Below are 22877 nucleotides of genomic sequence, written 5' to 3' on the forward strand. Positions count from 1 at the left end.
CTTTAACACAAGAAAGAGAAAATGATAAATCTCTTCAATCAATTCTACACACAAAAGGAAATCAGATGCAGTGATCTCATAGATAGAAGATACAATAAAATATTAACAGACAATCACAGTTTTATCTTCCCTTATACTGCAAGCATTGCTATGTGGGTTTTAGATATCTTTGTCAATTTGACCTCTTTCAGATGAACTAAATTGAAGATGTTATTTTTATATATGTATTTAATGTATTTTTTTAGTTTTATTAGGTTTTAACAGCAATTTGGTATGTTTTGATAGGTTTTTCAGGAGGCCTAGAAATACTCAGAAATTTTTTCCACAGAAATAAATGGTAGTTGCTTTACATTGGTAAATGGCATTCACTTTACACTGTTTTAGCATATGAAAGGCTTCAATAGAGCCTTCTCCTTTCATGAAGTAAAAAAGAAAACTTTTGTATTACAAACTCCCCAAAGAAAATTCCCATTGAATATTTACAATAAGTAAACAACATCTTCATTGTTATAACAAAGGTTAAAAACTCATTTCTTCACCTGCCAGAAATTTAAGACCACAAATCTTTATTAACCACAATATAAATAAAGCAATAAATTTTATGCTGCTGATAATAAAGGACTATAGAGATAAAATTATACACTACAAACAGCAGCATATGAAACTGCAGGATACGATGAAACAAAGACTAATAAAACAAATGCATCATCATACTCACATTACAAAACTCTTCAAATGAAATCTTTCCATCAGCATCTTTATCTGCAAACTGAATAGTTTTATCAACAATCTGCTGCAACTGTGTATCTTTCAAATTATTGCCAACCATCATTTTCAAGACAGTGAACAATTCTCCATTAGAAATGTATCCATCGTTATCAATATCATAAATACGAAAAGCAACTGAAAATGAATAACTTCCATTTAATGACTAAACTGCATATATTACAAATCCAATGCAATAAAACATTGAGTATTATATCAGAAAAATTAGTTCATCTAATATTATAATATTTAATCATATAGTAATTAATTATAGTAATCAGCCATTAATAATTAATTATAGTAAATCTTATTAAGTAATTACCATTTGGTAGTTTAGACACATGTTAATATGTAATGTAATAAATACTCACACCTTAATTTTGATTCCTTATCTCCTTTCACACTGAACTGCGAGACACCTTCAATGAATTCTAAGAAGGAAAAAATAATGGCATGTACAGAATATGCTTAGCAACTTTTGAGTTACATACACAACTTGCTTCCTAGCAATGGAATAAGATGCTCAAAGAAACAAATTCACCTTATATTATACATATGCACTGGAGGGAAAAATTACAAGAACAACTATAAAAAGCTGCTTTATGTTAATTAATGTCAGGCGGATAGTTCAAAGTCAATTCACATAGTGATAAAGTATTAACTGCTCATCAAATCTGAAGGTAGAATGTTCCTACCTCTCCAGAGCAGGGCAAATGAGGAGATTTCCCATACTGCATTGCACAGTTCCCTTAATTCTAGTAAACAATAATAGCCTAACGTGCAGTTAACCACTTGCTGGAGTATTAGCAATATTTATAGCATTGAGAACTATATGGTGGTGCAAAAGAAAATTAGATGGTTCTATGGACGTGATATAGAAGTACATAGAGATATGTACAAGTTTAGATGCATTTTGGTATATAAGAAATACTCTTCAAATCAAACTGCTTAGACATGAATATCGCATGCAACGCAACAAATTAAGGCTTTGGGTATGCCAATTTGAATGATATTAATGTTGCATTTATAAAGCAATACATAAATTTTCTTCAGCAAATCCACCATCTCTGATGAAGCAGCGATTATTTCTCCAAGCAATGCACATTAGACTGTAGGTGCAAAAATATTTCTAGAGAGAGCCGGGGGTTGGGGGGGCAGAGAAAAGAAAATAATAATTAAAAAAGTTAAGTAAGTTTTTATTTTAAAGTTCACAAAATAATTAATGAACTAAAAGGAAAAAAAAATTCATCATACAATTTAACGGTAACAACAGATTAAAAAATTTTTTCTCTTCACAAGTACTTCTACAATTTTATACCATTAAATATCAATGGTTTGAGACGCCCTTAATAAATTTATGAAGATAATAGCTATCTTATACTTTTGACGATCAATTTGATAATTAGATTTTGTTATTTAGTGCCCTTGTTTTATTATTCATGATATAAAACTGTAGATAATTCTGTAGGGATAATTATTTAATCTATTTTTCCTATTAAAGTGCATGATAAATTTTTTTCTTCTTTCTGTTGATTATTTTATGGGTTTTAAATAAAAGCTTATTTCATAAAAACTAAAAAAAACTTTTTTGACTTTAAAATCTTTTTAGTATCAAGTGTTTAGTTTTGCTATCAATTAAATTATTCAATTAAAAAATTGTATCTTAACAATGAATAATCACTCTTTCCTCCCCAACAATCCTATTATGCCATATAGCCAATAATGACAACATTGTTTGCAGTGGCGTAAAGAGAAGGTAGATAGTGGCCTTCTGAACAGGTCTTAAAAGACAAAAACTCTGCAACAGTTATTTGAAGGAGCACTGCGTGAATGGGACTTCTGAAGAGAGCAAAGCACACACAATTTGTTAAAAGCATCAGTACAATAGAAGTGGAATCATAATATGGATGGGCACCATTTTGAAAGGATGCATTGATTTACACGTTTTTACTAATACCAGTAATGAATTCCGAAATACACAGAAATAAGGTTCTTGATCCTTACATCAAATTGTTCAGGGGGTAAAAACTTTTTCTTAACCTTTTTGCGACGGTGCACCTTTGTTTAAGATGCTCGTGTGGGGCGGAAGAGAATCAAAGTCAGTCACCGCACAGGACGGAGGTTTTGCATCGCTAAGCCTAATTTTATAACAAAAATCAGAAAAACAAGTTTCGCTTCTAGCATCGTAATTTTTTGTATCATTTTAGATTATTACTTGAGCTCTTATATATGTTAAAATCAGGCCTTAAAACATTTCTTTCTTTATTTTACATGAAAATATACTTAAAAAATTGCTTATCTTCTAAAATAATTTTCGGAAGCACTATTCAAATTATTCCAAAGTTTTAATTGATAAAACCCATCAATAAAGTTTAAAATTAATAAAAGGAACACAATAAAGACTATTTACAGTAAGAAGTAAAATTTTAAATAAAAACGAGTGTGGTAAATCTCGAAGAACAGAGAAGTATCACTCTTAGAAAATGTATCACATTTTAACTCTTTAGAAAATGAATCAGTATTCTCATTTGCGTTAGTTAAATGGTTCACTAACCATACGCGGATATTCTTCCTCTGATAAATAGCGCCTTCCCGCCATGATAGACTGGAGGTGAGGCTTTTCTAAATAAAAAAAGAAGGAACCGTATATCTGAAGGCAATGCAAAACATAAAAAAACTCAGCACAGTAACCCTAAAAGACCGTGCATAGTGTAAGGAAAAAATAGAATAAAAAAAGGAATTGGATATAAATCAGATACGAGAATATTTTCATTAGCACGCATCGATTTAAAGAGCCCACCTCTGTTTATGCTTTCCCTCCGCCCCCCCCTTGAACAGCTGATGAGTAAAATACCACAGTCAAGCAGAATATATCAAACTCAAGGTCAGGAACCTAAAACTGTGTTCATTTCAAAAGTAATGGACATAGGATGCCATCTAGTGGCCTTCAGAAAAACGTTCCACCTTAAAATGCGTATACGCATCACCAGTCCTCTGAATGCAATCTCTACTGATGCATGGATGGGACACCCGGCTGTAAGAGACGTTCTTAGGAATGCATATATGGGATGCCTGTCCTGAAAGGGTTCATGGGTGATAGTCCTCATCTTCATCATCACACAGCAGTACTGATTGACTACTTTGAGGATGAAGGAATTCAGCATATAAAATGGTCTACATACTCTCCAAATTCAAATCTCACAGGTGTGGAATGCACTAGGTTGCTGTTTTGCATGACTACAGCTCCCATCCAGAAGTTTCGAAGTGCTACATGAACTTCTGGATAATGCATGGAAAAACATGCACCGTAATTATTTTTTTCCATGTTTCTCTAAAAAGTTGTAACATCAACTTTTCCCTACCCTACTTTAATATACTTGCTATATTCACAAAAAAAAAAAAAAAAAAAAAAAAAAAAAAAAAAATTAAGAAATAGGTAATTTCGCATTTTGATGATATGTCAGGCACGACATACTATCAAAGTACAGGCACAAAAATGTTAAGCATGACAAAGATCTTTCGCAAGTCCTATGTTCTTAGCTGCAAAATCAATTGAAGTTCTATGAGTTTTCATATTTGTTTCTTTAATTTTTCCTACCAGTGTGCAGATATAATATATATGACACACATATGTGACACACATATTTTAGATATTCAGAAAATATGGAAATAATTTGGTTATTTTAACCATTAATTACTTCTGTTTGTCAATAAATAAAATAACTCAAAAGAATTAATACACAAATAAAATCCAAAATTACTTAAATTTACTCATCAGTTTAACTTTTATTACAATTACATGAAGTAAGAAAATATTTTAGGACTCAACTTTTGCATTAATTGCCTAAATTTAAAATATAAAAATTCAATATAATGAATTTTTAGCATAATCCTGAAAGAATAAAATAATTATAAAATCAACAACAACAAAAAAGAGTACAACTCCTATATGCACCCTCAGGGTCGCCAAATGCGGCGATATGTGTTCTGCGATGGTTTTGGGGGCAATGTTAGTTTCTATGGCAACCCTTTTTATGTGGAAACTTGTTGCAATGAAAGACGTGTTGGCAAAATTTTAGTCGCGTGCCTGGTACAACTATTTTTTCGGGTGGCTGGAAGTTCTACAAGCATTTAGGAGAAGAAGGTTTTGAACATTTACTTGTGAAACATAGTATCAATTTTGTGGATAGCGAGTTTGGCTTTCATATATATATGATAGAAACTACATGGCGGCATGTTAAAGCTACGTTGCCTACTTATAATCGGAAATGTGATTTTGCGTTTTATTTTGTGGTTTATATATTTTTCCATCGTTGTTCTGAAACCGGAGAAGATTGTTTTAACAAATTTGTGGTAAAATTGTTTTGGTGATGTTTGAAATCGGTATTTCTGCCGTTCAAAGAAGCATTCATTCATGGTAAGTGTGCATTTTATTTCATTCTTGTTCTTATTTTGTAGAATGTTATATTCATTGTTTTTTTAGTATGAATTGCCGTTGTTATTGTTGTTTTTTATAATTGTTTGAAATTTATTTTAGTTATTTTAGTTTATTTTGTTGATTAGTGCACAATGCCTAAATCATGGAGGTAGGAAGTAAGATGGAGTAGCCCTAAGCAAGTTTCTCCCGTACCCTACTCTGAAGCACCGGCGATCCCTACGTAGTGACCAAAACATTGGGTCATTTACCATTGAGTTCAATGGGATTTGACGCGTTCGGATGTAAATATTTTGTAATTACGTCGTAAATATACATACAAATGTATATATTTTCTTTTTCTACAACACTTCAGAGTCCTAAGTATATGAAAACAACATATTTTTAAACAACATTTCAATCTGAACGGAATTAAATGCTATACTTTTCACAGGACAGTTTTCTCAGAATGGTTTAATTTGAATGAAATATTTTCACAAGTTTTCGTTAATTACATTAGAAAAAAAAATAAGGTAATTCGATTTTATTCGGTTAAGGTACAAAAATTAAGATCAAAGTTTATTGTATTATTAATATTAAAATTATGCATTATTTCTTTTCTATTTATAGAGCTTCTTCCTAAAATACTTTCTTAAATATGACCTGATTTTTTGGCTTCTGAGGCATCTTTTAAATCGAAAAATGTAAGTCAATTTATAATTAATGCTCTATTCGGTTCATTTTAAATTAGAGAATTATTAGGAATTAGGGAAATACTTTAAATAGTACTTAAATTTCTCTGAACATTTCTGAAAGGGAAAAAAATAAGTTTTTTTTTAAAGTATTATTTAAAACTTGTAACTGAGTTATTATAAAATGTAAGGGGAATAATTCTTTTAATTATACTTATCAGATTTTTTTTTTTTTACCCTTCATTTCAACAATACATATTCCAAAACTCTTTATTACGTTCTTAAGTGCACATCTCATAGCATTTGCTTTACAATACCTTTTAACAGATTGCTTTACAATACGAACAATTCTTGCTTAAATAGTTTTATAACGTATTTGTCAACAGGATTTCAATTTATGTTTACAATTCAATATTAAGGTTATTATATATTCAGATAACATTTATAATCATTTTAAATTAGATACAATTAATAATTAGATTTATTCACTGTACTTTTACAGTTGTTTAGAGGTGAATAAATTCTTCACTTCAAATACATTTAATGAATATTTATGTATTTTGTCAAAGGCAGACACATGCTTTTTGCAAGCACATGCATAAATACCCCTACATATTTCCTATTTTTCATTTCCGGCATGTGCAAATCTTTAATATCTGTGCATTCACTATATTTTTTGTGTAAAGTAATTTACACTAATTTAGCATACACCCGAAAGTTTTACATAAAAAATATATATGAATATAATTTGAATGAAAATTATATGCATTATTTTTAATACCCACTCAAAGGTAAGTTTTTCTTCAAAATTCCTCTGCGATGGCATCTCTCTCTTTAGGCAGATAGCCCTTGCATGCGTTACTCTATTTAATAAAAACTTAATCTGACCTATGTGCCTAATTACAAATAAGATATATAAAATTAAAACGATGAGTAAAATGAGCAGCAGTAAAGCTTCTCCTCTAAGAAATTTTAAAAGGTACATGTTACAATAATACATGGATGTGAAAAAAATTTGTTTTATTTAAAACATTTTGGCATTTGGAAAATAAAATAAAAGTAGCGAATACTCTATCAAGGGTATCGAAAGACGTATACAATTTTAAATGTACCGTAAGGTATTTTTCATTCTTTAAGCATAACATGTATCTTAAAATCTATATTTTTGTAGTTCAACAGCTTAGAATTTTATAAAACAAATTCATAATCAAAATCACTGTTGTTAGTTATCGAAAAATAACCAAGATGTGATTTTTGCGTAAATGTCGCTAAACTATACAAATTGTTATTATCCATAATGCTAGGAATATTTCTTTTATGCGGAATTGTCCCGTTTTTCGATTTGTATGGAACTGTCCTCTGTTGAAATACTATCAGAATCCTGTCAAGCGAGCTTCTGAATGTAAACAAAGAACACCCCATCTGGTGACCCAAGCTTGAAAGCAGTGCTTCACTTCTAACGCCGGATGGCTCCTCCTTCCTTTCCTACCTCCATGGCCTAAATTGTGCAATTCGTAGATGTTTTTTAAAGTTTAAACAGAACGCTGTGTACATGGTATTCTTGAAATTTATTGTTATGTTAATTTATTAAAGTGAGGTACGCATAGTTCGTAAATTCCTTCGCTGCCTAGATTGTGCAATTCGTAGATGTTTTTTAAAGTTTAAACAGAATGCTTTGTACATGGTATTCTTTGAAATTTATTGTTGTTATGTTAATTTATTTAAGTTAGGCGTGCGTAGTGTGTAGATTCTTTCGCTGCATAGATTGTACAATTCTGTGTTTTTTTTTAAGGTTAAAACATATTGCTGTGTACATGGATTCTTGTGAAATATTTTTGGTTAGAAAATTTACATTTTTGCTATCTAAATTTTTTGTTTCGGATTTTTAGCTTAAATTGTGTGTTCAAAACGTGGTTTTTGCACATTTGAAAATCACGTTTTTGCAGACATTTTAGGCTTAAAGTTTGAAATGTAGACAAAAAATTTAGGTAGTAATATGGTAGCATGGAGTTTCTTGCCAAAAATGTTTGGCAAGAAATTTTTCGCTATCCGAGGGCATTCACCCCTAAAAAAACATTAGAACATATTAGGAACTTCAACATTTATTATCCCATCGACCATGAAAGTTGGCTACAAAGAAAACTGGTAGAGATCTTTCAAAAGTTACACTAATTGTTCTGGTGGAATTTTGAAAGAACTGTCCCTCTTTATTTAATAAACAATCAGCATTTGACCCGATACTTTTTTTGAACTGATTAAAAAGGCTTTTGTCGATTTCTGTTATTTTGTTAAGCTCTTCAATTTTAAGGGAAACTCAGTTTAGAATGCTATGAGTACAAATTTCATGCAGGCAATTCTTCCAGTCTATTATTGTTTCATCAGCCAGATTCAGCTGACAATAAAGTCCATTAATACAATTTAATTAAAATTTTTTTAATGAGACAATCCAATAACAAGAAAATAATTCACTGCTTTCTGTTCTATCAAAGGCAGGTCAAAATTTTAACATATTTCTTTTCAAAATTGAAGAAAAAACAGCAATAATAATTAATTTATGTCCTTGTTTATAAAAGCATAAGGTGGCTTAATGAGAACCAGTTGAGGTTAAAAGAAAGTGCGGTTGATCTTTACATTATGGTAACTTGGCGTTTTTTTGGCGAAAATTTGGCGACCAACTCTTCTACAGCAACCCTCTACTTTTTTTTTTCCCGCCGCCATTTTGTCTTCACGAGACATGTTTCTTTTCTTTTTATCTACTGAACACTTCTTCCAACAATCTACTAGCCGAATTAAACTTATGCTAGAAATTTTATCTAACAAAACTGCTTAATCATGACAAATATTCACTGCAAAATTGGGAAAAAGTGCACAATACCATACTCCTTACGCGTTTTTCAAAATAACACATACACATAAACCATGTACACGCCGACTTATTTTTACTTAAAAAAACATCCCAGAATTGCACAAAAATGGCATTGCGCACACTCTTCACTATATCCATGTACACTGCTTTTCTCTCATAAATTAGAAAAATTTCACGAAAATACATGACAATTTTCTCAATCTTTAAACCCGGTAAAAAAAACATATATGAAATTACCTGATCGCGAAAAAGTATTTACCCTTTCCAAATATGAACATTTCCACATATAAAATAAATAAAATATCCAAAAGCTTTTACCTCTAAATCATCTATTACATTATACACGTCACCAATGAATTCATACCACAAGCATTACAAATACTTAGTATCAAATATTTAAATTATTTCCATGCACGTTTACTTCAACTTAAACGTATACCAAATTCCTACAAACATAAAATTCACAAAATAACTATCATTTAATTAAAATATCACTAAACCATGTACACGTCGACTTACTTTTACTTAAAAAAACATCCCAGAATTGCACAAAAATGGCATTGCGCACACTCTTCACTATATCCATGTACACTGCTTTTTTCTCATAAATTAGAAAAATTTCACGAAAATACATGACAATTTTCTCAATCTTTAAACCCAGTAAAAAGAACATATATGAAATTACCTGATCACGAAAAAGTATTTACCCTTTCCAAATATGAACATTTCCACATATAAAATAAAAAAATATCCAAAAACTTTTACCTCTAAATCATCTATTATATTATAAACGTCACCAACGAATTCATACCGCAACCATTACAAATACTTAGTGTCAGATATTTAAATTATTTCCATGCACGTTTACTTCAACTGAAACGTATACCAAATTCCTACAAACATAAAATTCTCAAAATAACTATCATTTCATTAAAATATAATTAAATTCGAAAACACTACTTAAAATATAAATGAGCACATACATTAAATTAATAAAAATTACCTTACAATCCTAATTACTTTAAACTAAATCATTTCTAATAACAATTTTCCCAATAATACCAAATTCCTTTACTTCCACCTTACATTTAGAACAATGCATAAAAATAATATCCTCAAATAATTAAAAATACTAACTTACCTAATCTTCTTCAGAATCTTGATTACGTGTCCGATAAACTTTTCTTTAGTTACGGCCATGGGATCCAAAAATTCATGAACACTGTTTCACACAACACAGAATAAACCAAATACAAAATTTCCAGATTTTTTCCCGATTTCCCCTTTTCCGATTAAAGAACCGTAATTCGTCCATTAATAACACATGACATATCCCATGATCTCTCATTTCCCTCACACAAAATAATGCGTAATCGGAACTGAGTACTGCTCACATTATTACCAAAGTCCCAGGTAGTAACCTTTATCGCCTCCAAAATGTCGCCAAACTATCAGTTACCATATTGTAAAGATCAACCGATGTTAAGAGTGTGTTGTTACATCGCACTTACCAGTAAATATCATGCTGTTGGCAAAAGTTTCATGGTCAGTGGGATAATACATAAGAACCAGATCTTCTATAAAATTTCATTCAAAATGAAATATCACTCTTAATTTGAACGTGGATAGTTTACCTTTGAAATCTACTTCTCCATTGCCATCAGTATCAAAAATTTCTATCACTCTTTGCACTAAAGGATTTTGATGAAGTTCTGGAAGAGACATGAATTCTTCCACACTTAAGGATCCTGAATTGTCCAAGTCCAGTTTCCGGAATCGCTTCCCTAATCTTTTTATTTCATCTGCATCAACTGTAAAAGAATATAATACAAATGTATCAACCAATCACAAAAGCAAACAGTAGACTCTAATATAAAATGACAGAAAATAAATAAATAAAACACTACAAAAATTATACCAAAAATATGTGATAATGGGATGTGAATTAAAGATTAATAAATGAAAATCTAATAAATTGCTTGATTGGTAGATCGCATTGTGGCACAATAACCCATAAATTCTTATAAACATGCAGGATGACATGTGTGATCTAAAAGAAATATAAAAGTAACTTACCCCCAAAGGATGACAATTTAAATAATACGAATCAATCAATATTTATTATATCTTGACAGCATTAAATTTTGAATCAGTACCAGCATAAATTAAGCAAATATCGCCAGTTAGAAGTATATTAGTCCTACCATTTTGAATCCTAACCTCTCGTACGAGATGTGCGTAATATTTCAATCAAAGTAGATCTCATTCCATCAACATAAAGCAAAGTTTCGTGAGAAAAAAAAAAGTCAAAATTTAACAACAGAAATAGAGTTAGCTGGCTATATCAATATATTTTTGAAGAAGCACAATGTGAATACTTATATCATTCGGAAAGATCTAGCACGTGCACATGAAGACTTCTCGAAGTTTTTTAAATTGTAGAACATCATTATTAATATTTGGCAGTTGTTAGATCTTCAGTTCCAATTTCTTTACTAGAAGGAATACCATGGCTCTACATCTAACAATTGAGTTGGAAGTGAAAAAAAAAGGATGGGGGGGGGAAACAACAAAATGGCACACGCGTCAGCCGGGGTGAAGACAGTCGGAATACTGTCCTACACCTTCGTAGCCCAACAGCAGAAGGAGGAGAAACTGGTTGTAGCCGTCAATTTCGCTTTGTCATTCAGCAGTCGGAGTGAACACACTTGACATTGAATAAATGTGGAGGGTTGCCTGCACAGCGACTAAATTGGCAATATGCCATGGACGAAAAGAGAACCTTCTAGAACAAATTCTTACAAGTTTAGCCCAGAATGTTCTTGAACACAAGCCGGAAGTTATATAAACCCTGCTGATCAGCAGTCAGTGAGAGTGTGCCTTGTCTAGATTGCGAGATAGTTAGTATCGAGTTAGTGTCTAGTCTAGCAAGTCAATCAAGTTGACAGCCGGGCAGCGAGTGCCAAGTGGGTCGCCGAGTGCACCGAAAGAGTCTCGTAGTGCATTGCAGTTAGTGCATCATCAAGAGAGCGTTTGAGCTCCGGGAACGACTGAACCGAAGAGTCGGGAGCTGTGCTCTGTGTGTCTTCGAGTGCATCACGAGTTGTAGCATGGAGAGTCTCGAGAGTACGTGGAGTTCCGAGAACGACTAAGCAGAGTCTTGAGCTGTACTCTGGTGCTTTGCCGTGAAGCTGTTTCCACCGTGATAGCCTGATCACCTGGAGGCTGTGTCGCTGATCGTGTCAGCGTGTTTGTACTAATTCATCGATGACTGTAAAAATGTCTTTTGGAGCTGTCCTTACAATACTGGCCAATAAAGTATGTTTCAATACTTCATCAAGTAGTATTGTCGTTATTCACTCCAAATCCTCACAAACCCTGTACGAATGTGAAGGAAGAAAATAACACAACAATATTATAAAAAGTAGCAGTCTTTTCTGTTATTGAATAAACTCATGACTAATAAATTTTTATAGAAAGGTATATACATGAACATTGTTGTTGGCCTCAATAAAATAAAATGTGTTTTTCGTATGTCTTGTCACAAGTTTTTGTTTCCAAAGCAAGTATGGTAGAAAAAAAAAAAAAAAAATCTTTTTTTTTTAAATATATCATTTCTCTTCTTTTGTTATTCATTGCAATAAATAACCTAAGAGATATATTTTTCACTTTCAGAAAAAAATTACCACATTCTAAATGAGTTGATGATGAAAGTATGTTTTCTAGTCGAAGTATCAATTTGGCACTGTTTGGCCTAGACAACATTGTTTGGCATGTTAGAGAACATTGTTCTACAGTCAAAAAGATATAAAGCAAGTTTTTAGGCTACTACATTAAACAATTATTAATTTAATTATAATTTAGGAACACATGCAATAATTACTTACAATTGGAGCACATTTCCATAGGTAAAGATGATTCATTACCCTAAAATAATAAAGAATGAAATGCTCATAGTTTTAAAAAACAGTATGATTCAATTAAACATAATGTTCTAGAAGTTAACATATTTTTCAAAAAATGCTAATACATATAATACACCACAAAAGATTCAAAATACAGACATTCTACATTTTAAAATTCTAAAAAAATTAAGAATGTTCAAAGTATTAATTCAAGAATTATAGTAGAACGTTTTTTGGAGAAAGTGCTGAATCACCCACGGCTTGGCGCGTTTTTAAGAATTCCACATATTTCGTATCCATGTACACATCGACCTATTTTCACTTAAAAAAACATCCAGGAATTGCACAAAAATGGCACTGTGCACTCCCTTGACTTTATCCATGTGCACATCGACCTATTTTCACATAAAAAGGTTAAAGAAAATTGACAAAAACCTAACTCTACAAGAGTTAAACAAATAAAAAGCGCCAAACAAATAAGTGGGCAATTCGCCACTTTACCCCGTTTTTTACCTACAGAAGAAGAAAACTAGAAACTAAAAATTCTTCAGGTATGGTTAATCAGATATCTTAAGGAGCTGATGATTACAGTGAAAATTTCATACCTAACTGGCATTAATGAATCTTACTACAGTCAAAAGTCGTTGATCCGGACTCGTCACGACTTTGGCGATTCCGGATTATAGATCATCAGTTTAAATCTGGTAAGATGGCATGCAGAAATTATAAAATTAAAAATATGAAACCGTAATTTATGAAATAAAGAACAATTAAGATCTAAAGGATATCAAAATTTACAAAAAAAAAGCTTAATATTTATTTGTTTACTTTATTAAACATTTCTTTCAATGTAAATCGTTTATGTTGCTTTGTTTTATGTGCTAATACTTTCTCTTTAATTCTATAAACAGACATAATTTCTTGTGCAGTTACAGAGTTCCGCTGTTCAAGTCCTATACAGTCAAAAGTCGTTAATTCGGACACCCATAATCCGGAACTCAAAGCTAAAATCTGTCTGCGCATGCGCCGCATTGACGCATGCGCATAGGCGTTTTACTCGTGCGTGCAAGACATTTACGACTGCGCATATGCGTCTGCGCAAGTGCAGAATACGTTTTCGCGTGCGCATTTAATATATAACGGACGGTATAAGCTAAAGTTATCTAATTTTCTATTTCAGTTAATGTTGATGATTGCATTGTTCTTTAATCTTCGAATTGGATCCGGCTTATTATTTTTTGCAGACTGTAAGAGCAATTTTCTAAAAGTAAGCTTGAACTTTCGATTATGTCAAATAGAATTTCCGATGCTGGAGCTCCCAAAGGATCTAGAAAACGAAAGTATGTTTCGATGTCCATCAAACAAAAAACGAATTGCTACAAAAAATGGATAAAGGCATATTCTTTGTTTATCTAACCGTTCCGAAATCTGTTTATCAATTTCACGCTGCTCTGCGGGGAGGGGGGGGGGCGTCGCGGCGCGTAATGAACTGGAAGTTGATTTGTCAACACTATCGTTATCTTCAGGGCAGATGTTTTTATTTTATTCGGATTATAATTCCTTACTAAATGTAGTATTTAATTTCGATGTACTCCGTCTTTGATATGATTTAAATCAAATTCCTCGTCATTATAAATATCACGAATACAAATCAAATAGTTTTCTGGTTGCAATTTTCTAATTTCGGCTATGCGTAAGGTATGCTTTACGCATCCGCGCGTTGAAAGAAATGTTTAATAAAGTAAACAAATAAATATTAGGCTTCTTTTTTGGTAAATTTTGATACCCTTTAGATCATAATTGCTCATTATTTTATAAATTACGGTTTCATATTTTTAATTTTATAATTTCTGCATGCCTTCTTACCAGATTTAAACTGATGATCTATAATCCGGAAAAATCGATAATCCGGATTCGCCGAAGTCCCGACGAGTCCGGATTAAAGACTTTTGACTGTAATTGCTGTGTCGAGAACACCGACTAATTTGTCAATCGAAATTTTTTCGTTTTCAATAACCTCTGTATCACTTTCTTCTTTATCGGAAGCAAATTATAATGACGAGGAATTTGATTTAAATCATATCAAAGACAGAGTACATTGAGATGAAATACTACATTTAGTAAGGAATTACAGTAAGACCCCGCTTAACGCTGTTTCGGTTTAGCGCTCTTTTATTTCAACCTGGGGATTCCACGAAATCGCTCGCAGCATATGGGGATTCCCCGAAATATTATGCAGCGATAGGTTTCAAATACATATCCGAAAGAGTGTACTTGTATTTCTTGTTTGGTGCGGTATTTATTGTACAGACATTTTGAAGGGGTAAATGTGGAAGATGTCAAAGAAATAATTCATGAAGCATCGGCTAGTCTTTCTAATGATGAGCTCAAGGAATTAACTGAACAAGAAGAAAACAAAAATGTTGACAGCAGTGATTCAGAAGAAAAGCAAAAAGAAATTTCGATGGCATTTGTAAAAAAGAGTTTGTCTACCATAACTGAAATAATGGATCAATTCATTGAAATTGATCCAAATTTTGACAGGAGCTCAAAAGTAAGGCGTGGTGTTAGAGATGCTCTATCCGTTTATGAAGAACTTTTAAGAGAACAACGCAAAAGAAAAAGGCAAACAACATTAGATGCTTTTGTCACAAAAAGGCAGAACACTGAAAACGCAGAAGGCTAACTAAATATGACTGACTTAGAAGTTTTTTTTTTTTTTTATAAGAATATTCGTTTTGTTATTTATATTTTGTTTTTATTTTTGCAAGAAATAATAATGTGGTATTAATTTGGGCTTTAAGAAATAAATGTTTGGTTTTATTTTTATTAAAAAAAAAACATACTTTTTAAATTTAATACCTAACCAATTTCCTAGCCATCTTCCCCTAACCCCAATATTTACATGTAAAGATAGCCAGCCTCGTTTAGCGCTGTTTCGCATTACGCTCTACTTTGATGGAACGTTTGATGGAACGTATCCCCCGCGTTAAGCGGGGTCTTACTGTATAAGCGAAATAAAATGAAAACATCTGCCCTGAAGATAAGGATAGTGCTGACAGATCAACTTCCAATTCATTGCGCGCTGCAGCGTTACATATGGAATATGATCGGATCTAGAAGCAATACAGCACATACAGCGATGTGTGAGGCTTTCAATTAAGAGCAGCTAGATGTCTCCCTAAAGCATCGCAAATGTGGTCAATAGAATTCAAGTCCGGGGATCGAGCTGGCCACTCCATGCGCATAAATGTTTACTGTTGAAGATAATCATCTACGATGCGTGCCCTGTGTGGTCTTGCGTTGTCGTCCTGTAACAAGAAAGCATCACCTACTGCCCCAGCATATGGGCGCACATAAACATCAAGGATGTCATCTCTATAGATCTGAGCACTCACGGTTTCCTATGAAAAGACATGGAGGTCTGTGCATCCATCCAAAGAGATGCCACCCCAAACACAGACACTGCCCCTTCCGTATGCATCTCTTTCACAGTTTGAACGGATGATAATGGGTTCTAGGTTCTCTCCATATCAAATAACGCCTACTATCGCTTTCTAGATTAAACCTGGACTCATCCATAAAGAGAACCGAACTCCACTGATCAAGCGTCCAGTGGACATGTTGTCGTGCCCACTGAAAACAGTCCCTCCTATAGCGTGACGTGAGTGGCACACAAATGGCTAGTCGCTTCGCATACAGACCACCTACGTGAAGCCTTGTATGCACAGTTGATGTTCACACGAACCTTCTGGTGGCTGCAGCAAGGGAGGATCTAAAAAGAGTCGGAGTAGCGGTTCTATTCCTGCGTGCATATAATGTCAAATATCGGTCATCGGTGTTCGTCGTAGCAGTTGCCCGCCCCTAACTGAACCTCCTAGATGCCGAATCTGTGGTTTGAAATTGCCTCCAAAGTCTATGAATTACAGAAGGACTCACATTTAGCCATCTGGCCACTTATGTTTGACTTTGCCCTGCCTCTAGTCTCCCAATGGCTCTCCATCGCAGTTCTGCAGGCAAATGATGGAGGTCATTGTTACAAATTGGCTATCTCAGATTTCTGATGTCACTGTCACAGTAAAATATGTGGGCTTGCTTTCGAACATGGACTTTTATGCTCCTCACAGATGACGTATTCTGAAAGCAGCGCCACTAATTTTCATATCGCAGTTTTACTCAGCTACTCTTACTTGGCAACATATTCAAATTTTACCCGTTTTGGCTTATTTCTGAGGGAGTTATCGCTTTTTTTATGATTTTTTCTTAATTTATGATAACCAGTGTAAAAATGGCTTTCTTTCGAAGTGCAGATGTTTATTCGCTGTTGGCAATTGGCTTCAGATAGCTCATGCGGTACCCACTTTCCAAGCTTGGATACTTTCCCAATCTTCTTTAAATGACAAATGACTGTTCCATGAAAAATGTTCGAAAGATGAATTCATCCTTTCTGCGATCTGATCCAACGTTAATTGTAGCTCTGACTCCACAAACACAAATGAAGAATGGCCAACTTGGCCTCGAAGAAGCCAAGTTAATCATTTATTGTTAGGTTATTTCATTTATCACCAAGTTGTTTCACTTATCATAACCTGAGTAGTTGAATGTTATGGAAACACTATTACGACATCACAGTCATAGCTAGGGTTTTCAGCGCCCAGGGACAACTGAAGATTTCGTGCCCTCTACTGCTTGCCAAGGATGGAAAACATTTAATTCTAAAATGTCGTAACATAAGTTTGGCGCCCCTTGGATCCTGCGCCCGGGGACAGATGCCCCCCTCTAGCTACGCCCCTGTACGACATAATTGGTTGTGCTATTATGTTGAATTTGAATGATGGGAAAAGATTTGTATGGGTTTCTTTGTATGTTTGATGTCGGTTAGGAAGTATGTTGATTACTTTGTGGTTTACACAGTAAAATGGCTGAATATGGTAAGATTTATTTGAAGTTTCTGTAGGATTTGGAACAAAAGGAATAAAAGCATTAATTGATTGTTGTGTAATTGTAAATGAAGTGATTGTAAACGAAGATTTACTTAGTAGCCATTACAAGTGTCCTGTTTGTACGAAGGAAATGCCTATGGTCCGAACAGAGGATAATGGTACTATGAAGGATATTTTTTACCATTATTCTTGAATTTGGCGACACCAGTATACAGATTCTAGTTCAGATAATTTTAGGAAGTTTTTGGATGCTGTAAAGAATTTTGTTTGATTGAAGACACAGGAATTTCTAAATAAGGTAAATGGATATTTCCTTTGTGCAGTGCTAAGATGAATTTCTTTTTTAATGTTATTTCATTGTTTGATTTAAAATAATGTTTATTTACATTATATATTTTTTATTTGGTTCTACTATAGAATTGGCTGCTCCTTTGTCTTTTTGAGTGAAAATAGATCGATGTATACACGGACAAAGTCAAGGGAGTATGCAATGCTAAGTTTGTGCAATTCTCTGATTTTTTTTTTTTTAAAGTGAAAATAGGTTGATGTGTACATGGATACCACATTTGTGCAATTCTTTGACTTGTTATTTTGGCTTTGTGTAGTGACAATTTTTGGCGCAAAAATCGGACGCAAAGCCTAAAATACAAGTCAAAGAACTGCACAAACTTGGTATCCATGTACCGCCAAATAAATATATTTTTACCTCATTTTGATTTAAAATGCAGTTTACTGAGATTATAATTTTCTTATGTTTCAATTATGTTTTGGATGCTATTTTAGGAGGGCATAGCACGTAAACAGGAATAGGTCCAAAAAATTGCCAATTTTTGCCAAGGGGTACACTGAAATATATATTCCTAAAATATTACTTTATCCAGATGCTATTTGCAATACATAAAATGTTGTGTGGCAGAAAAGAATGTACTCTTTCTGAAATCTTTCATGAATCATGTTATGCAGATGACATTCAAGTTCACTAGGATTAGAGCAAATTTTTCTCTTTTGAATTTATCAATTCATCATTAAAATTTCAAAACAGGTTATTGCTTGAGATAAAGAGAAAAAAATGCTTCTATTAGATACAATTTTTAAGATGATGTGGATTCATTTCTGTAATTTAAATTTTCTTATCTTTCTAAAGAATTCTGCTTTTTATTGATATGATCAGTTTCAGAACCTGTCTCAATTCATCCATATGAAAGAGATCTAAAAGTGGTACACATATATAAATATATATGCATGTAATTTAAGAAAAAAGCAGTTATTTCAAACAAATGAGGGTTTTTAAATTATAGTAACATAAGCATTAATATATGAAGAAAGTACAGATAAAATAATAAAATGAATAATAAATAATAAATGAAAAATAAAATGAATAATAATAAGAACTATGTTAAAAACATTTGTTTCTTCCAGGCCTTTTTTTTATGGTACAGAAGAAATTTGCTAATCCCAATTAACTGCTCTGTTTCATATCCTGATGAAAATAGACAACACTCAAATAGCGTGTGCACAAATTCTGGATTAGATAATGTTTCGGTACTCTTCTGTTATTGGGGCCGGATTCAGAAAAATATGTATGAATACATGCATACATTTCTGAATCTGGTTCTGATAACAGAAGAGTGATGATGTTTCTAAAATTGCTGCCTTTATAGAATGATAGTCTACCAAATCTATCAATATGACTTTTTGAGAGTTTAGTGACAAAGTAAAAGAATATGGGATCTTAGAATCTTCCTGGGATTCCTCTTGATCAAAAACAGATCAATGCTCAGGTAGATGAATTTTTTTTTTTTTTTTTTGTAACTGATAAGTTTTTAATTTGCAATAAATTATACAGCAGAAATTTATTAATGATCTATTAGTTGCAAAAAATATCATTAAAAATATTTAAACAAGCCGAATCGACTAATCTTTGGAATATGGTAACAGGTAATTTGGCGACATTTTGGTAAGGCGACAAAAGTTACTAGCTAGGAATTTAGTAGTGTACATGGATAAAGTCAAGAGTGTGCGCAAAGCCATTTTTGTGCAATTCTGGGATGTTTTTTTAAGTGAAAATAGGTCGACGTGTACATGGATGATACCGTGTATGTGCAATTCTTAAAAACGCGGCAAGCAGTTTGCGATCCTGCACTTTCTCCCAATTTTGCACCTAATCTTCATCATGATTATGCATTTTTGTTCCATAAAAGTTCTAGTATAAGCGTAATTCGGCTAGCAGATTGTAGGAAAAAATGTTGAGTAAAAAAAAAAACAAAAAAACATGCCTTTACTTCGTGAATACAAAATGGCGTCCAAAACAAAACTAGCAGGTTGCTGTAGCAGGGTTAATTGCCAAATTTTCACCAAAAAATCGCCAAGTTACCATAATCCAAAGATTAACCGATGAATCAAATAATATTAATTTTAAAATGATTTTTAAAAGTGTATATTTAAATTGCCACTTATATTACTAATTTTAAGGAAGAAAAATAACAATAAGTAAATCAATACATTTATTGATGCAGAATCTTCTTTTACTTAACTCCATCTAATACATTTTCAAAATTGATGGCCCAAAACGACTCTCATAATGTCAGGGCCATATATTGCAGATATTCTTGTTCCTTAATCAGGAAGCGTGCGCGCTCTGGGTCCAAAAGAGCCGGCTCGTGTTTTTTGATGAAAAAACTGTCACTCTTCAGATAAAAGTGTTACATTTATGCCAAAATTTTATGATCAAATTTAACTTTTAATTTCAATTTCTATATTTTTTATGAAATAAATTTTTTTAAAGGAATAGAAAAACATATTATATTAATGTAGAATTTATTAGGAATTCAATTTATTATTTTTCAGGTTATTCAGGTATTATTATTCAGGTTTATCAGGAATATACTGCCTGAAACATCTTCATCGAAAGGCTTCGAGTTTTTCATTAATTGTTATGAACTCACCGACAGTGTAATATTTCTGGCAGTTATTCACAAAATCTTCAAAAAACTCTCTTATAGGTGCGATTCTTTCTTGATGACACAGTTCCTATGTCATCAAAACATAAACATCTTGACAAAAAAAAAAAAAGAAAACATTTGTAGGACATAGTTTTGTGGAAAATTTCCAAGCTGGTTCCATCTGTTGCCCACAGATCCCACACATTTACATGAGATGACTTATGTCACAAAAATATAAAAGATCTATAAAAGTGCAAATTTCAGTTAGTGTTATGAGCATCTCTCTCTCTTTGAAAGCTGTCAGAAATAGATGTTATATAAATATTTGTATAACTGACGACATTCATCAACATTTGTTCACTTAGTAAAAGTTCCTACGATTCATTTGGAATCTATACATATTTTGCTTTACCGATGTTCTCAGGGGTTAATCTTCGGATTATGATAATTTGACGATTTTTTGGCGAAAATTTGGCGACCAACCCTGTTAGTTTTGTTTTGGACGCCATTTTGTTTTCACGAAGTAAAGGCATATATATATATTTTTTTTTTACTCAACATTTTTTCCAACAACCTGCTAGCCAAATTACGCTTATACTAGAACTTTTATGGAACAAAAATGCTTCATGATGACAAAGATTAGGTGCGAAATTGGGAGAAAATGCCGAATCGCAAACTGCTTCCCACGTTTTTAAGAATTGCACATACACGGTATTCATGTGCACGTCGATCTATTTTCACTTAAAAAAAACATCCCAGAATTGCACAAAAATGGCATTGCGCACACTCTTGACTTTATCCATGTACACTACTAAAGTCCTAGCTAGTAACCTTTATCGCCTTACCAAAATGTCACCAAACTACCTGTTACCATATTCCAAAGATTGAGCAGGAATTCTAACATCAGCTTTACGCTTTTTTTTACCACTGGGATTTCTGTCTTTTCCAATTAAGCAATAAATGTCATTCGCATTTTCGTTTTCAGAAGGCATCTCGATTTCTGAATCAGTAACATGAGAACTACAAAATTCATTATAACTTTCATCATCAGTTTTTTTAATGGAATCTTCAAAAGTTGATACATCTAATAATTTTTGCAAACGTAACATTTCTTCCTTATAGGATAAATTACGTGACATGTTTGCATCTTTCTATGCTACCACAAACGCACAACCTTACAGCAATGCGAATAAGCGCGCTGGGTCTGAAAGACTCGATCCGATTAAAACAAAACTTCGAATAAAATGTCCGGCGAAAAACATAAAGATGATGGTCTTGGAGAAGAGTACACTGAACCACAACTTGAGAAAAACAGGGCCGGACCCAGCGCTCGAGCTCGCGGGTTAATCTACTCAATAACTATGAACAACAAGAATTACACCATAAATTAAAAACAAGTTAAATAATAAACATTTTGTGACAACGCGCAATTTACTGAATCGTTTCTATTTAGGCATAAAATAATTTTTATACAGCATGATGAATTTCACGTAGAAATTCAATAGTAGTAACATAGTTTTGTAATAGTAAGTAACATATTTTTGATAAATGTTAGCCTGATGCGAAAAAAGCATTTTTTGCTAGCTGGTTTCATGAATGTTCTCGACTTGCGCTTAGATATACATTTTTATTTTCTTTGAACATACAGCGCAACTGAGAAAATTGCATTAAACCATGAGATGACAAAATTTTCCAAATTACTTGAAAATAACAATTACTTACATACCATTTTTGATAAATTACAAAAATCTCCTAACAACTACGAGAAATAAATACTTTTTTCAATGCGTTGCCAATTCGATATTTGAAATTTTCAATCTGGGGGAAAAAAAAATTAACAACCACTGGCGTAGTGTTGCGTAATCCTATTTATATTGCGCCTTCCGCTCTTGGCAACAACGCAATGAACGGAGTTGCGAAGAGCGAGCCCAGTGTTCCAAGATTGTTCATTATGTTTTCCGAAGTTGAGAAGGATATTTAATTTTTGTCGTAGATCTTGCCTGTCATTCTATTAGATTGAATTCTTAAGTGTATTTATTAAACATATAGGATATTTTTTTATACCTAAAGGTAGTTAAAGCTCTAAAATGTTTTATTATTGTTATTTTTTAAGTCTTGTTTTTTCTTTGTGCTAATAACAAGTGAAGTACTGTATAGGATTTATCGTTGTAATTTGGTTTGTTATAACAGCCTTTTTAGTGAATAAAAATGAAATAAAATTTTTCTTATTAAATAAGGTTTGTTTTTGAAATTAGTGAATTTTATTTATAAGTTATTATTATGGAAAAGAAATAATACAAATTATGCATGCTTGGAAAAAGTGTGAAATAAAATATTTTACTTTAAGATT

At 32.5% G+C, this 22877-nt stretch overlaps 2 protein-coding genes across 6 annotated transcripts in view; one reads left to right on the top strand and one right to left on the bottom strand.

The window, feature by feature from the left end:
• Window positions 1–22368, bottom strand: part of LOC118203748 (calcineurin subunit B type 2) — a 32755-nt gene extending 10387 nt beyond the window's left edge. For 2 of the 4 annotated variants that reach the window (XR_004760641.2, XM_035376035.2), the window contains exons 1-5: window positions 22254–22368; window positions 12625–12664; window positions 10372–10548; window positions 1137–1196; window positions 719–903 (exon numbers count right to left, since the gene is read on the bottom strand). Coding sequence is in view for 3 of the 4 variants with exons in the window: in XM_035376035.2 (XP_035231926.1) it covers window positions 719–903; window positions 1137–1196; window positions 10372–10548; window positions 12625–12664; window positions 22254–22256 (465 nt within the window). In the remaining variant the exon portion in view is untranslated. Of the gene's footprint in view, window positions 1–718; window positions 904–1136; window positions 1197–10371; window positions 10549–12624; window positions 12665–13247; window positions 13336–21452; window positions 22199–22253 lie in introns of those variants that run through there. The other 2 variants (XM_035376036.2, XM_085813260.1) reach the window with 2 other exon arrangements.
• The window catches only part of bwa (alkaline ceramidase), a 188647-nt gene that overhangs the window by 112640 nt on the left and 53130 nt on the right, over window positions 1–22877 (top strand). Inside the window, exon 1 of one of the 2 annotated variants that reach the window (XM_035376034.2) lies at window positions 22442–22597. The exons of the other annotated variant lie outside the window; for it this stretch is intronic. The gene's annotated coding sequence lies outside the window, so the exon portion shown is untranslated. Of the gene's footprint in view, window positions 1–22441; window positions 22598–22877 lie in introns of those variants that run through there. 2 annotated transcript variants of the gene reach the window in all.

The sequence above is a fragment of the Stegodyphus dumicola genome, chromosome 3, assembly GCF_044657685.1.
Source record: "Stegodyphus dumicola isolate Sdum_Otavi_A_Nest chromosome 3, ASM4465768v1".
In the NCBI taxonomy this organism is placed as follows: Eukaryota; Metazoa; Arthropoda; class Arachnida; order Araneae; family Eresidae; genus Stegodyphus; species Stegodyphus dumicola.